The sequence below is a fragment of the Lepidothrix coronata genome, unplaced genomic scaffold, assembly GCF_001604755.1.
Source record: "Lepidothrix coronata isolate B3197 unplaced genomic scaffold, Lepidothrix_coronata-1.0 Scaffold45, whole genome shotgun sequence".
NCBI lineage: Eukaryota > Metazoa > Chordata > Aves > Passeriformes > Pipridae > Lepidothrix > Lepidothrix coronata.
The window spans coordinates 5,734,014-5,749,169 of NW_016690225.1; the positions used below are offsets into that span (position 1 = coordinate 5,734,014).

A 15,156-nucleotide genomic window follows, 5' to 3' on the forward strand; every position below is an offset into this window, starting at 1 on the left:
CCCCACGCACGTGGTCCCATGGCAGGCACAGAGACAGCACACCAGCGTGGAGAGGAGGCAAGAGAGCGTTTATTGTTGGGGATGTTACATTTATAGGGTTAGGAGGATTCACAGAGTAACCAATTAGAAGTCTCAAGGGGCTTACAGGAACACCCAATCACAGGATGGGGTTAACAAGGACCAGTGGGGACACCTCAGGACACCTTTCCCAGGACATTCCTGCATGGGAGATAACCTGTCCTGGGGGGTGTTGGGAAGAAGAAACACGTGTTTGCAAAGAGACCACAAAGAGCCATTTTAAGACATGTTTAAACAAGTTTCTCATCAGATTCACTGCTACATATATCCAGAGGTTCCACTCTACTTATTCATTATTATTATCACAGCACTACTCTCACTGGTATTAATCCTGGCACAGTCTTGTTCATCTCTTCATAAATTTGCATATTGGGATGAGCAAATCCATCTCAGCCCATGCTGTGTAGATTCACAAGCAGAAATGGGTATGTACTAACTTAAAATGGGCATCTACTCCATCACAATTTAAAGTCCTAAAATATAAAGTTAGAGAGATGTCCAGCCACCTTTAGTATCTAATTCACCAAATTAACCTTCATTTTGTAGACAGCTCTCAGTGAGTGCAAGGGAAAGATGCTACATGTGGCATATGTCATGCAAGGTCCCATGAGACTCCACACATGCTCCTAGCCTATTAACCTTTTTTGTACCAGTTTTAATTTCAAAGCAGAGCATATCCATCTCTCTTCCCTCTTTTGCACCTCTGCAAAATCCTTCAAGATTTTTTTTCAGTGCAGTACACTTTGTTCAGATGTGTTTGTATATGAGACTGAAGATATTTATAAATTTTAGAAAAACTAAAAACAACAAAAAAAGAAATGTGACATAATCTGTTTAAAGTCTCACTTGAGACATCTATTCTGACCTCTTCTAAAAATATTTTATTTACAAATGTATAAATACTGATTAATGAAGAATATAAAGCAAAGATCACTAAGCTTCACTTTACACGGCAGCCCACTGAAAGAGGGCATTCTTACTGGAATTGTAGAATTGATGCAGATTGAAATCACTAAATTAATGAAAACACAAGCTTTGGTAAAGAACTTGGCAGTGATCAGTTTGAAGACTTAAAAGTTCAACATTATTTCACCAGAGAGGGGTTGTGCCTTACAAAGCAGTCACAGAATAGTACAACTCTATGGCTAAAAAGGACTGAATAGATCACCTCACTCGACTCCATGCAGTGAAGTTTGAGTTTGGCTATAAAACACCGGAGCTGCTTCTTTAATTTATTCTTGAAAATTCAAAGGAAGGAAATGTAACACACAAAACACATATTTCCAGGTTTTTACTTGCTTCTCTACACTTACTTGCTTCTCTGAGAGGGACATTTTTGCTTGCTAATCTTCAAACTAAATCTTCCATTAACTGAACTGAGGTTTTTTGTTGTCCGTTCCCCTAAAGTCTGACCTCAGAAAACATTTGTTTGCCAGCCTCTGCATAAACACCTTCTACGTACTGCGGACACGCTATCATGTCTCCGTTCAGTCTTCTCAGTTTCAGTCTAAACAAAGTCAGATTATCACAACCTGCCCTTGATCTTCCAAGAAAACTTATCTTCTTACTGCTTTATTACAGATGGCTGCAGACCTCTTGTCCATGCAAAGATCAGAAGTTACACAGGCAGGCAGAGTTTCACAGCCACGTGCCCACAAGCACACCAGCGTGTCCATGAAAAGGCTGAATTACAAGCTGGTTCTCCGTCTCCTAAACACTGTGCTGGCCCACAGGCAGGGTGCAGAGCTCATGTGTAGTTCCTGGAGCTCCCTGGTCCTAAGCCAACACAGCCCTGCACAGGTGATGGACCCTGTAAGATTCGTGGCAGGGCAAGGGTGACACTCGTTGCTGACATGACAAAAGGCCTGAGCCAGAGAAAAGGCTCTACCAGCCGCAGTGTTAGAGAAACAGATGTATCACTACAAAGATAAAGTGACTGAGCTCAAAACCTCACTTGAGGATGTAGCACAGCAAGGGCAGAAGGCACTGGGATCTTTCCCGTGGGTGGAAGGTCCTTGTTCATGAGTGTTGCCTCCCAGATCCAGATGATGCTGCGACAACACCTGACAGCAGCCATGACAGCAGCAACAACCAACGGCACTGGCTATTCCCAGTGCCAGTTCTAGCTGCAGTTGCAGCAGTTATTGATGGCAATATCCCCACAAGCTGTATCTAGGATCCTTTCGTTCAAATTTTGTGGCGATAGTATGCAAATGAGACTACATGTGGTAGCATGTAGAAAAAGTGTAGATACACCGTGTACACCACTTCCTCTTTGTCCATCTGCTTTCAAAGACCCATTGTAACACAGTCTCCCCAGGGAGAGAAATTACCCTGAGAGGTCTATAACTCCTTCTTTTCTTCTGCTGGGGATAAAGGTATTATGCTTACTATAATTGCAGACTCCTGGGAGTCCTCAGTCGCTTCTGAATATTTAAACAGAATGATAAAATGCTACAAATTATTTCCATTAGTTACTAACTATTGGGTAAATAAAGCTGTTCAACCAGAAAACACATAACTTATCTGAATAGTCTTCTTTCTACCTGTGGACTTCCATGTCACACTGTAAGTTCCGCTGAACTTTACCCCACCTTGCTTTACTAACTCCTTTATAACAAACCTTTAGTCCTGCTCCCCTTATTTCCACTTCTTGTACAGCTCCTTTGTATTTCACACATCTCTTGAAAGCAGCAGTATATTCTATAAGATGCCTCCTATCTGTTCTACCTCTCAGCAACCTGCCTTTGTGCCTCTGACACAAACATCTATAATGACTGCCAGATCTCCTGCATTTCTCCCTCTACTGTATTACTACCCCAGGAGACCCTACCTACTGCTTTTCCCAGTTCATTGTCCTCTCTTTACTTCTCACTTCTCTCTCTGCTTTTGAAGATGAGCCTGGGATTTTGCGACACTTGCTTCCTAGTTATCTTTCTGTTTTAAATTTTGAAGCAGTCCCTCCAAGCCAGTCCAGACCTATCTAACTAGGCAACTTTGACAGCAACTTTTTGAACTTGACAAGCTGAAGATCTCTCTGGCTGGTACTTCACTCACAAGACACAGGCAGCCACCCCAACTCCTGCAGCAGGCAGGGAACAGAACAGTGAGTGCGCCCTAATCTGGTTTGCACACCTGCCTGGGGATGAGCTGAGCTGTGCCACAGAAACACCTTTTTCTTGAATAGACTACTGAGGGCTCCTCTGTAGGTGTTCAGATGCAGAACTCTACATTGTTCCTCCTGTCAATTATGAGGATAAATGTTTTTCCCCACTGCTATACAGTGCTGTCCTTCTGATGCCAGTTGGTGACCAAAAATCTACCATCAGCTTCCTTAATCCAGTTCAAGACTTCCAACTGACAGCAGCCATATTCACCTTTTGTTCTGTTTTATCTTTGGCCAGAGACAAGCCAATGTTTCAGTTATAATGTGCATTCAGTTGTCTCCACCCCTTGTGCTTCCAGCTTGCTCTTGCCTTTCTCAGCCTTTACTACACACTGCCAAATGTAATTTACCAGGGAGGAACTGTTTAAAATATGCAAATGTAATGCTAATAACATCAAAGAGAAAATAGATCTGACTCCTACAGTTTAAAACTAGCTCTGACCAAAGCCAATACACTCCAAACATGCCTGAAGCAGGTAAAGTACTAAAACTGGCAGCTAAAACTTTATTCTAATTAAATTCAAGGTACTCTAAGTAGAGACAGATTTTGAACACTATGTGACTACCTTTAAATTCACTGTTCAAAACACCATAAATGCCTTTAACAGATAACACATGTTTCTGTATATGAGAAACATGTTTATTCTCATGCCTTCTTAGGTCCTCATGCAGTCACACATCTACGTTACCTCAGGGCAAGCCTTGCTTCCCACATTATATGAAATACTGCTGTAGAACAAAATACTTAGTTAATGTTTATGATTAAATGTTTGAAGTTGCTCACTGTCTGAAGTCCACAAATACTACTCCCACTGGAGCCAATGGCACAGTTACAGTGGCTCCAAGGGAGCTAGATCAAGGCATAATACTTCTAAATTGATATATAAATTATTATTAAATACAGATACATCAAAAGTATATAGATAAAAATAATTCCATGCATAATTTAACAATTAATTAAAAAGCCAACACCTAATTGCAAATCGTAGAATTTCATCTCTTGCAATCTCTAAGGAACAAATAATATTAAATAAAATCTGGGCTGAGAGCTAATTGCAAACAATGAACACACACAAAGAGAATTAATTAATATATTAATATATTAGTCTATCACATGAAACATTGATTCTAGTGGTTTTAGTCCATCATGCAGTAATCACATGATACAGTTAATTTGCCTTATACTCATTCTTTCATATATGATCACCTATATCAAAAAAAAACCCTTTAAACCCAACACACATAAAAGCATATGCTCAACTGGTACAATAGGACTGCATGCCACAAAAATATTGATGTGCTCAAGTCATACTGTATTTCATGCATATTTAATTTACTGTTTTCAATTACTCTCTTTCCTGCGACCAATTAGTCACGAAGTCTAAATGCATTAAAGACTATCAAATAAACTTGAAAGCTTTGGTGCAGTTTTTATTGACTTGAATTTGTTTGTTTGCTTGCTTGACTGATTGACTGCAGAGAGGTTTTTGTGATGCAATTTATCAGTAGCCTTAAAACTTGTACAATTTCCTCCTCTTCTGCAGCTTCAACTTCTGGCATTCTGTCACTACTTTTCCTCACTGTCTTCTGGTTACCTTCCTCCGTCATCTAAATTTCCATTACAGTAAAAAAGCCATGACTTTGGCTTGCTGAGTAGCCTTGCAAACAGGTATAGATTACACTAAGCAGGTGAAAGATGTCATGTGGTTTACCTCCAAGTAGAAGACTTTTGAAAGATTTGTATGCAATGCAGCATGAATAAATTATAATTATACATATTTCCAGGGAAAATAACAAAATCAAACTTCTTTACACCATTAAATGATGATCTTCTTCAAGAGTTATTTTTATTTATTTTTCAGAAGGAGCACATCTCAAAGGTAAAACACACTTCAAGACCTTTCAGAACAGTCCTGAACATACAATGGCAAAAAATTTAGGAGAAAAAATGGTATATTCTTCTGTCTACCAAGCAGACAATGGGCCTTCTGGAACAACTGAAAAACGAAACAGAGGTGGAAACACTAACATTTCGGCTGCACCCAATACCTAAAGCAAGCTGTGGGCCATGTTGAAATGGGATTTTACAGAATTTGTTCCCAACACAGTTTGCAGCAGTTGTCAGAATAAACTCTGAGGAACACATAGTAGGCTCATTTAGATGCACTAGCACAGCAAGGAATCTTTGTCTTATTTTAACACATGGGGGGGAAAAAAAAAAGAAAAAAGAAAGCAGGTTTTCTGAGTATGTTTCAAAATCTAGAGGTGTTAAATTGAGACTTTTTTAAAAAGTCACTACCATAAGACTAACACCAGGTTCCTCATCCTTCAGATATCAGTGTAGATCTACAAAGTGTTCATTTCTAAAAGAAGAGATGGGGAATTTTAAATGACATCTTAAATGCACAACTAAAAAGAAGATACTGAGACACTGCAGAGTAGCACTATCTAAAAACAATAACTACTAGTGTCCATAAAGTGCCAGCTTTCAGCAAGGGAATGACTGTGCTTTATCAGGAACGGTCGGTCATGCTGCCATTAAGGTCATACCTGAACATCTCACAATGCAATCGACCCAAGAAGCCATTTGCAAACCCTGTGCTGCTTGAAGGACGCACAGGAATCAATAACTTCAGGTTTCTATTCTGAATTATTCATTCAGTCTTTGCACAACAGAAAGCTGTTCTCTCTCTAATGCACTATCACTGCAACACAGTACGTGATTTTGAACACAGAGTTTTAAAACAATAGTTTTAAAAGCATTTTGTCCTGCTACTTATAAATGCTTCTTGCTCATAAGACCTTCAAAAATTACTTTTGGAACAATTAATGACTGTGCAGGGATGCTGCCCATTCCTCCTATCAGCAGCATGCTTCTCCCAAGGTCCAGTCAGTCAAGGGTCCCAAAAGCCAACCCACCCTGTCAGTGCCATGAACAGGACAGCTCTCCCTCTCCAGGGAGCTGCTCAGGCACCCAGAGGCCCATATTGCTGCTAGAAGGTCAGCTAAGAGGCTCTCTACAACCTTTTCCTCCATGAGAAGGATGATATTTTCCTTAGTAGGAAGATACTTGGGTGTTCACCATACCACTAGCCAGTTTTTGGTTGCCTTGCCTTCAGTCCTAATTTCTGGTAAAGAAACTTAGAATAATATCCCATTTAATTTGTCAGGACTAACATCTGGCACTACAAAACTATTTTTAAATTGATTTGAGAAAGGAACTGAACAACAAAGAAGAATTGCCTGCTTTTACTCCTTTTTCATCATCAACTTTTTTCATTTTCTGACTTTCATCTTATCTTCCACCTGTATTTCAAACTAGTCTCACTCTTTCCTTAAATTTTGGGGTTTGGGATTCAAAGGATGTCAGGAAGAATTTCTGGCTTTCCTGGAAGCTGGATTTCTCTTTAGGTGATTTAGAACTATGCAACCACTACACTAAACCCCTTGCTACCACAAATGTACCTTTTCTTGTCACATCAAGGATTACTTACTGCTCTAGCAAGTACTAGAATTTAACATCTTATTTTGGCAGCAGCAAAGTGAAATGCTTGCTGGAAGCAGAGGGCGGTTCAGAGAAGAGAGGAGACCTCTACCCCATCACCACACTACTTTGGCATGTGAGTTTCTCCCTGGAAGCTCATACCACAGCAGTAGCAGAGTCTAAAGTCCAATATCTCACCTCTCCAGCCCGTATGTCAATAAGACACAAAAGATAACATTTAAACTGGAGCCCCACATCAGACAGTAAACAGTAGCCTTAGCAAGGCCAATGCTCTAATCAGTCCTCAGAAAATCTGTTATCAATTCAAAAGAAAAACTTCAGCATTTAAAAAATGTAGTGACCGTCCACTTCAACTGTGGAATTCAAAGATTCAACAGCTGAATTTTGCACATAATACATTATGTACTTGTCTCTAAAACTATGTATATCAAAATAATTAGCACAAAATATTTCTGCAATGACTATGTTTCTAGTTTAGCAAAGCACACAACATGCCTTACTAATCAACTAAGCTGTCAAGAGACTAATCTTACACACTGAATTTTAAATACTACACACAGGCTTTGAATCCAATGCAACTAGAGATAGGCAATGGAGAGCAGAATGGTAAATATTTACAAGTTACTCAGTGAATCACAGACAGATCAATTACAAGAGTGACAGTAGGTTTCTTTGCCAACCCCCTAAGAATTACGGTAACTAGTAAAAGCACCATTTCTGCTGACCTAGAAGAAAATCTCTTGAATACACCTCTATAAAGGCACAAAGGTCTGGTATTTTCCCAAGGAGTGCAGGAGAATAGAAGATCAATTAAAATGAGTGAGGAAAGAACTAAACAAGCAGGGAAAGCATAAAAAGAGATGAGAAAAGAAAAATAGAGAAAACAAAAAAACAAGTAGGGGACAGAGAAAAGAAACAGGGAAAAGAGAAAAAAAAATAAGAAAGAAAACAAATGAAATTAAAATGTGATCCGTCCCCATGCCCATAGCAGGGTCCTGTCCACATATATGGTCTGGTGTTTGCCACGATCTCTCGTAACTTCCACTATCACCTTCATCTTTTCTGCTTCTTGTTGAACCCTACACAGCATCAGATAAAAGCACACCGACCTTTTTCAATCAGTGGAACAAAAGCACTTCTGAGACACAATTCACTTCCCCTTAGGGAGATGCCTTATGGGTAGACATCTCTAAGGGCTTGTTCCCTCTGCTACCTACTAAAGAAGCCCGGGTAACCAGCTCACATAAAGCTATTGAGATGCCTGAGATGAGACAATTCCCACCTTCATTTGTGCGCAACAAGTTATGTGCCGTGAATGGGCAAACATGAGTTGCATGTTTTGTACTAAATCCAAGGTACATGAAAACTAGGGCTCAACTTCAACTTAATGCATTGACCAGGACAGGTCCAGTATCTCTGCTAGAAATTCACTCATTTATTGCGCTCTTTTTTCTACATTCCCTCCATTATATAATATTTTCTAAATACACTTTTGTGTCTTAAGAGAAAGCATCTGAAGGTTTGATTTTAATTTCCATCCAAGTCACTGTTCTAGAAACAATGCTCTAAGAACAGAAATTTGACAACTGTATCACCAACTGCTTTCAAACTATTTCCAGAAGATAAAGCTGAGTTGCTACATAAATTCCAAGTTAATGGAAGAGCTATAGCCAAACTATATTTGTATAAGTTAACTATCCTTTACTTGAATTCTAAAGTGAGCAATCCAAGATGAAAATCAGTGCCAGCAATATACACAGACACACATTATTTTATCTATCTGTATCTATACCTCTGCAATCACCCACAGTGAGAACTACCTGAAAACAAAGGCCTAAGGCCACTGACATTGGCAAGGAAGGAAACAGGATTTAGTGTGAGCTCTTTACTCTGATTTTCTTAGGGGTTTAGAGTCTAAATCTTTTTTAAGCTACTCCCAAGAGGTTGACAGTATGGAAATCATGACTGTGCATGTTTTAGAAGGGTGTAAGACAATGGTATATAGAAATATCATTATCAGTACACTGCTCTTCTGTAAAAATATGCACTGTTTTTAACTTGTGTTAAAGCATTGCTCTCCAAAAATCTTCAGACAGGCTTTTCCCCATCCCACAGATGCATTTTTTAAATGCATCTTTAATATATAAAAAGATTAGTAGCCTCTACAAACATGACAACAATTACCCTCAGTTAGAAGAATAAATGCCTGATGGTTAATTTGGATATTGCATTTTGCTGCCAGGTACTGGCAACCTTCCTGGATGTTTTTTTCTTTAAATCTAATTTGGACAGTGGATACATTTCTTACACCATAAACAGGAGGCAAAATTCAGAAAGGGAAGGCTGCAGACCTGCCTTTTGCCTTTTCTCATTAGCAAGTAGAAGACTTCTGCAAGGACATGGGGCCACTTCGATGTTTCAGGATTACAGTGAGGAGGTATCTGCATGGAAAGGGTCCTTGGAGCAGCTGTTTCTATACAGCATGTTTCCTTTGGGTCTAGCAAACCCACAAAGGAAAATCTACTGGTATGAGCCATCCTGTGACTGCAGACTCACCCTGTTCACAGAAAGGTGGTATGCTACTGCTCTAAATACAAATGCAAGGAGATCTTTCCAACAGTGTCTGAAGATTGTACTCATTAATTAAATCTCAACTCTGACAGTTTGCAGATACATTTTTATTTAATGTGACTCTTACATGAATTCAACCTCGGAGTTGGGGGCATATCAATGCAAGTTATGTTAAATAATCATACAATCTGTTTCTCCAAAGAAATGTCTGACCTAGACAGCTGGCACTGAAACAGCAGATTAAATTTAGAACTGAAAGGCCATACAGTGAAGGTGAATTCAGCTTCTGGTTATCTGTCAACTAAAAGCTGTACATGTTGTTAAAATAACGTGCTTTGTCCCTGAAGCAAAGTTCACTGCTATTCCAAAGAAAGATATTGAAATGTGAGTTTTGTCTCTAGAATCTTCTATTTCTAATCCACAAGTAGCATACTAATGCCATAGGATGATCTGGACCTCTCATTCTCAAGGTCATTTCCCCATCCACAACATGGTACTTAAAATACTTTTTTTTTTCATTTGCCTTAACTATGGTACTACAGCCATGACATACTAATTCCAGAAAACAGTCAAGCCTTATAGAAAGAAATCATATCTCTTCAACTTCGACTCATTTTAATTTCAAATTCAAATGCTCAATTAGATCACCTTGGGACATTAGACAACAGCATTTCAATTCCCCCATGACTCCTCAAAGACAAAGCACATGCATAAACCTCACAATTTGAGATCTTCCTTATATGTAACACAGTTACATCCTGACACCAAACATGTAGTAAAAGACACAATTGCTGCTGTAGTAATCAGTCATCCAGACATGACAGATATAACTGACCTTCATGAGATGCTGATTTATCCATTTTGTGAACGTCTTCTTTTGTACTTTGTCCCGCTCATCTAGAGGTAAAAAGGAAAAAGAAAAGGGTTTAACAGCTCTACAAGTGATGCAGAAGATTTTTTTTATTAAGAGATTTATAAAATTAATATTCTAGTAAATTTATAAAATTTAAATTTTCAAAAGCTCCAAAATGTCTAACCAAAATAACAGCACATAAAAGTTTTTGCAGTACATCACAGCATGTAATGAAAAAGTTTCTTGAAGCTCCAGCTGAGTTCCTTCAGGATAATGGTTCCACAGGTACAACATCAGGAATACTAATAAAAATATAACTTCCTAGGAGAAGTCAACCGCCACTCAAATTGTACTTAAAAAGTCATGGCAAATTTTTAAGAGCTATAAATACTACTCATAGCCTCTACAATCAATTAATTACTAAAGTATTAGGCAATGGAAAATCTCTTACCACATGAAAGCTAATTTTTTTAATCACCATGCTTTTCAACTGGAATATCCATTGTTCCAACACACAGGGGTGAGTTACAGCTTCAGTCAGAGAAAGTACCCTCCTTTAATTCTCTTTAAAATCAACAGGGATGTCCACTAACCCAGATATGGGACCCAGCCACTTTCAGCAGTTTGCTCCCTGGCATGGCAGTTAGCATCAATGATTGCCCACAAAACAGTGTGGAGATATAACAGAAGTAATAGACTCAGGGTAAGAAAGCATCCTACTTATAGATAGGAAGCATATACGTGAATTCTACTCAGAGGAAAACTAACCACCACAAGATTTATCTCCAGCAACCTGTGTAGGGTCACGAGCCAGTACAACTGCTACAGAGCCCGTTCACAGTCCCGGAGCTACCCAGAGCAGGAGTCACGGGGCATTAGGACCAGGACCATCTGTGCAAGCCTAAAATAGCAAGATTCCTTCTGACCCCGTACAACACAACTGCAGCTGTTTCATTGACTCAGGCTATTTGCAGTGTGGCTGAGAATGAGCAGTGAGCTCAGGTAGCAAAACAAGACCCCTCTGCACCTATTGCCATCACTAGAAGACTGATTCAGGTCTTGTATTTTACATTTTAAAATACTGTTTTCAGGTTAGTCAAAGAGAACAATAAATAAAAATAAATTGACTGAAAGTCTTTCAAGTACTTTCGAGTTTCTGGTGCGATACTGAGGTCTTTCAAAACAGCATGACATCATACAAGAGTACATGTTGGGCCAAACTGAGCACTGCATGCTGTTCCTAACAGTAGTGAGAAATTACTTTTGGGGAATAAATGCAAAAACAACACAAGTAAAAGCCTGTGAAGCCTTTGTATAGTCCTCTCTTATGTGACTCACAGACTTTCTACATGCTCATACATATCTTCGCATTTAAGAGCCATAGATGCATTTTTCCTGTTATTTTTTCCAATTCTTTTTTAACACACCTATCACTTTGATAGCCACAGCTTACTGTGACAATGAGATCTTCAGGCAGTATGTGTAGTTGTATATTTGGCTCTGTACAGAATAGTTGCTGATTCCTAAACCTCTTTTCCACACCACTCAAGATCTTCTAAGCTACTGGCATATGATTTTTTCCCCACTTCACAGCTTTACACTCTCTTATTCTACTTGAAGACTCAAAAAAGAGGAGAAATAGAAAAACTAAAGAGCAAAGCTGCACTACTGGGAAAAAAAAAATTGGCAGATTAAAAGAACTTTTTGCTATATACACTTCCCTGTAGCCTTCATCTAGCAAGACATCATTTCTGACATCAGTTATTTATCCTAATAAAGTGGAAGCTCTGATTTAGTAGATGTAGAGAACAGAAAATCTCAGAATTAAGAGAAATCTAGAAACACTTTCACTTTTAACTGTTCCATTATGGGCAGCTCTTGTAAAAGGAACACAAAATTTCACAATGTGTACAATGTGTCTTTTCTCCTAAGGTAACCTCATCTAGTTTTGACCACACAGAAGTTTACATTTTGGGAAATGTTACTGTGACAACAGTTAAAAAAAAAAAAAAGAGTTGAAAAAAATCCACTTGTATTTTGTTAAGACTATGGAGTCACTATTAGTTTCAACACTATTTTCAATTAAAATGCCAACATTCATAAAACAAGTGATACTTACTACTCTTTTTCCTTTTATACATACATATGTATTACACAAACACTCACAGAAAAATTCTGTGACTGACAGACACGAATGTGCCATGAGGAGGAAAGCTGACACCTGTCATGTTGTGAAAAACACCAGAATTAAAGGAAGGAAAGAAAGTCATCAAAACAGAATCACAGAATATTCTGAGTTAGAAAGGACCCACAGGATCATTGAGTTGAACCCTTAAGTGAACGGCTCATACAGGGGATCGAACCCAAAACCTTGTCATAGTTAGCACCAAGTTTTAACCGATCTCAGTGTCACACCTCACTGTGATTTTTATCAAAAAACCAAATGCTTCCAGAAAGGTAAAAGCATACTAAGAGGAAAATACAGTGCAACAGTATTCAGTGTGCTCCAGCTCAGAGCAGAACACACCAAATCAAACTCCCCAAATGAAGTAAAAACCAGGAAAATTACAAAAAAAAAAAAAATGAAACACTAATTAAGGAAAGAAACCCTCAGAAAGCCCCTTGAGAGAAGCTTCCCCCCAGAAAGCTCTGCCCTGTCCCACAGGCAGCCCTGCCGCCCTGCCAGCCCAGCTCCGGGCTGCATTACTGACCCATGCAGCACATGACTTCCACCAGCCTGGCACTCTGGTCCTTTTCATCTTCATCAGACTGTCTCATTGCCCCCTCCAAAAGTTCAGAGCTTCTTCTCTTTTCAGGGCAAAGGAGAGCCAAGGAGTGACCAGGACTTCTAGCTGACACAAAGTAGCAACACCCCTTTTTAAAAAAAACAGAAGCAAACAGCCCATGTGCTGTCAGAGCAAGCAAAACTGCAAGCCATCTGGCTTTAACTCAAATAAGAAATAAATTAAGCATCTACATTTGTTTGTTTTGAACTTTCAGGTGCATTAATACACATTTGAGTGCAAATGCTGAGCTTTCCAAACCAGGAAGTCTGTTTTTAATTCTACCAGCAGTGAACAGCAAGGAAAGAGCGTCACCACGAACGCAGCAGTGCTGTTTAAGCCAAGGTAATTTAAGAATGCAGGTAAAGCAGGAGCTGCAGAAAGAAAGGACATCTTCCTACATCATCTGTTATGCAGATCATCACAATAAACCCTCAGTAGTTAATTAATCAACTTAAGTTTGTCTGCTTTTACCTATTATTGCAGACATTAATGTGATGCATCAGACAAAGTCTCCTGTACTTTATGTGCCTGGAAAGTGCCTCAACAAAATGTCTCCAGTCTTAATAAACTGACAACCTACTTCATGAACCTATACTACAATACAGAAGCATCTAAAGAGGCTCCAGATTAGAGTATTTGCACTTAAAAAACAGTTGCTGCAACTAAGGTCTCTTGCTCTGTGTTCTTGTCATTCCTCAATTCCAGGCACAAATTCAGGGGCCAGGTCCTTTTAATACCAATATGAATCTCTATCACCTACATGGTTCACAGTGTCTGGAAATCAGGACAGTTTCTCTGGAAGAGAAACAGAACTATACCAAAGGCGACACATGGCATTGATGCCTCTTCAGTGATCTCCTAGGAAGAATCACAAACTCATTGAGCCTGGAAAAGATCTTTAAGATCATCAAGAGCAACAGTTAACAAACAACTAAATGATGTCTCTAAGTGCCACATCTTCATGTCTTTTAAATCCCTCCAAGGATGGTAACTCAATTATTTCCCTGGGCAGCCTGTTTCAATGTTTGACAACTGTTCTGTGAAGAAATTCCTCCTATGTCCAACATGAACCTCCCTAGGCCATTTCCTCTTGATCTGTGACTTGTTACTTGGGAGAAGAGGCCAACACTCACCTCACTACAACCTCCTTTCACGTAGTTGTAGAGAGCAACAAGGTCTCCCCTTAGGCTCCTTTTCTCCGGGCTAAACAACCCCAGCTCCCTCAGTCGTTCCTCATCAGACTTGTGCTCCAGACCCTTCACCAGCTTCATTACCCTTCTCTGGACACACTCCAGAACCTCAGTGTCTTTTTTGTAGTGCAGGGCCCAGAAACGGACACAGGATTCAAGGTGCAGCCTCACCAGTCCCAAGTCCAGAGGGACAATCACTTCCCCTGTCCTGCTGGCTGCGTTATTTCTGATACAAGCCAAGATATCGCTGGCCTTCTTGGCCACCTGGGCACACTGCTGGCTCATGCTCAGTCCCTGTGGATCAGCACACGCCGGTCCTTTTCCACCAGGCAGCTTTCCAGCCACTCTGCCCCCAGCCTGTAGTGTTGCATGGGGTTGCTGGGACTCATGTGCAGAAGCCACTGAGTGCTCCTCTCTACCTGAAGGCATACATGAAATCTCTGAGCAATCACAGCAGATGCCACCAGCTTGCATGAGCAAGCTTGTCTCCACTTCTCTCCACACCAACGTAAAAATATGCAAAATAAGCACAGCAATACAAACTCCTCAGTTTCCAGATGAGTTGCAAATTTCTACGCTTCTTTCTCTGATATTTTCACCATTAGAATGAAGTCTGGAATTCCTACACCTAGTGACAGACTTACTAAAAGAAAAAAATAAATCTCCTTTTCTTCATCAGCTTCTAGTATTGCTGTTATGTTTGCTTCTCTGCTGATATTTGTTTGCCTGCATGAATGGCCAGATAGTTAACAGGTTTTTCTACTTTTGTCCAGGTATTTACAAAAGCCCTGAAAGGCATTTTTCCTATGTTTATATAAGAAAACTCATATAATACTCATAAAACTCACTTATATTTACATTCACGTATAAATGCGCTATTTTTCTGCACAAATTGTTGCTATAATACCTATTTATATTAAACTCAAAAAACTGTGTTTAAAAGAACATTATTAGGGTTGCAAAGGGAAGCACTCAAAAGTAGAGTTATAACGAACTAAAACTGGCTG

General features: G+C 39.5%; 1 protein-coding gene across 8 annotated transcripts in view; it reads right to left on the bottom strand.

Annotated features, from left to right (window-relative positions):
* The window catches only part of LOC108497133 (dystonin-like), a 216,625-nt gene extending 203,630 nt beyond the window's left edge, over window positions 1–12,995 (bottom strand). For 4 of the 8 annotated variants that reach the window (XM_017814507.1, XM_017814509.1, XM_017814506.1 and 1 more), the window contains exons 1-2: window positions 12,885–12,993; window positions 10,156–10,217 (exon numbers count right to left, since the gene is read on the bottom strand). In XM_017814507.1, the coding sequence (XP_017669996.1) occupies window positions 10,156–10,217; window positions 12,885–12,951 (129 nt within the window). In that variant the 5' untranslated portion in view covers window positions 12,952–12,993. Of the gene's footprint in view, window positions 1–10,155; window positions 10,218–12,884 lie in introns of all 8 variants that reach the window. The other 4 variants (XM_017814501.1, XM_017814500.1, XM_017814504.1 and 1 more) reach the window with 3 other exon arrangements.
* Window positions 12,996–15,156: the final 2,161 nt, after the last annotated feature.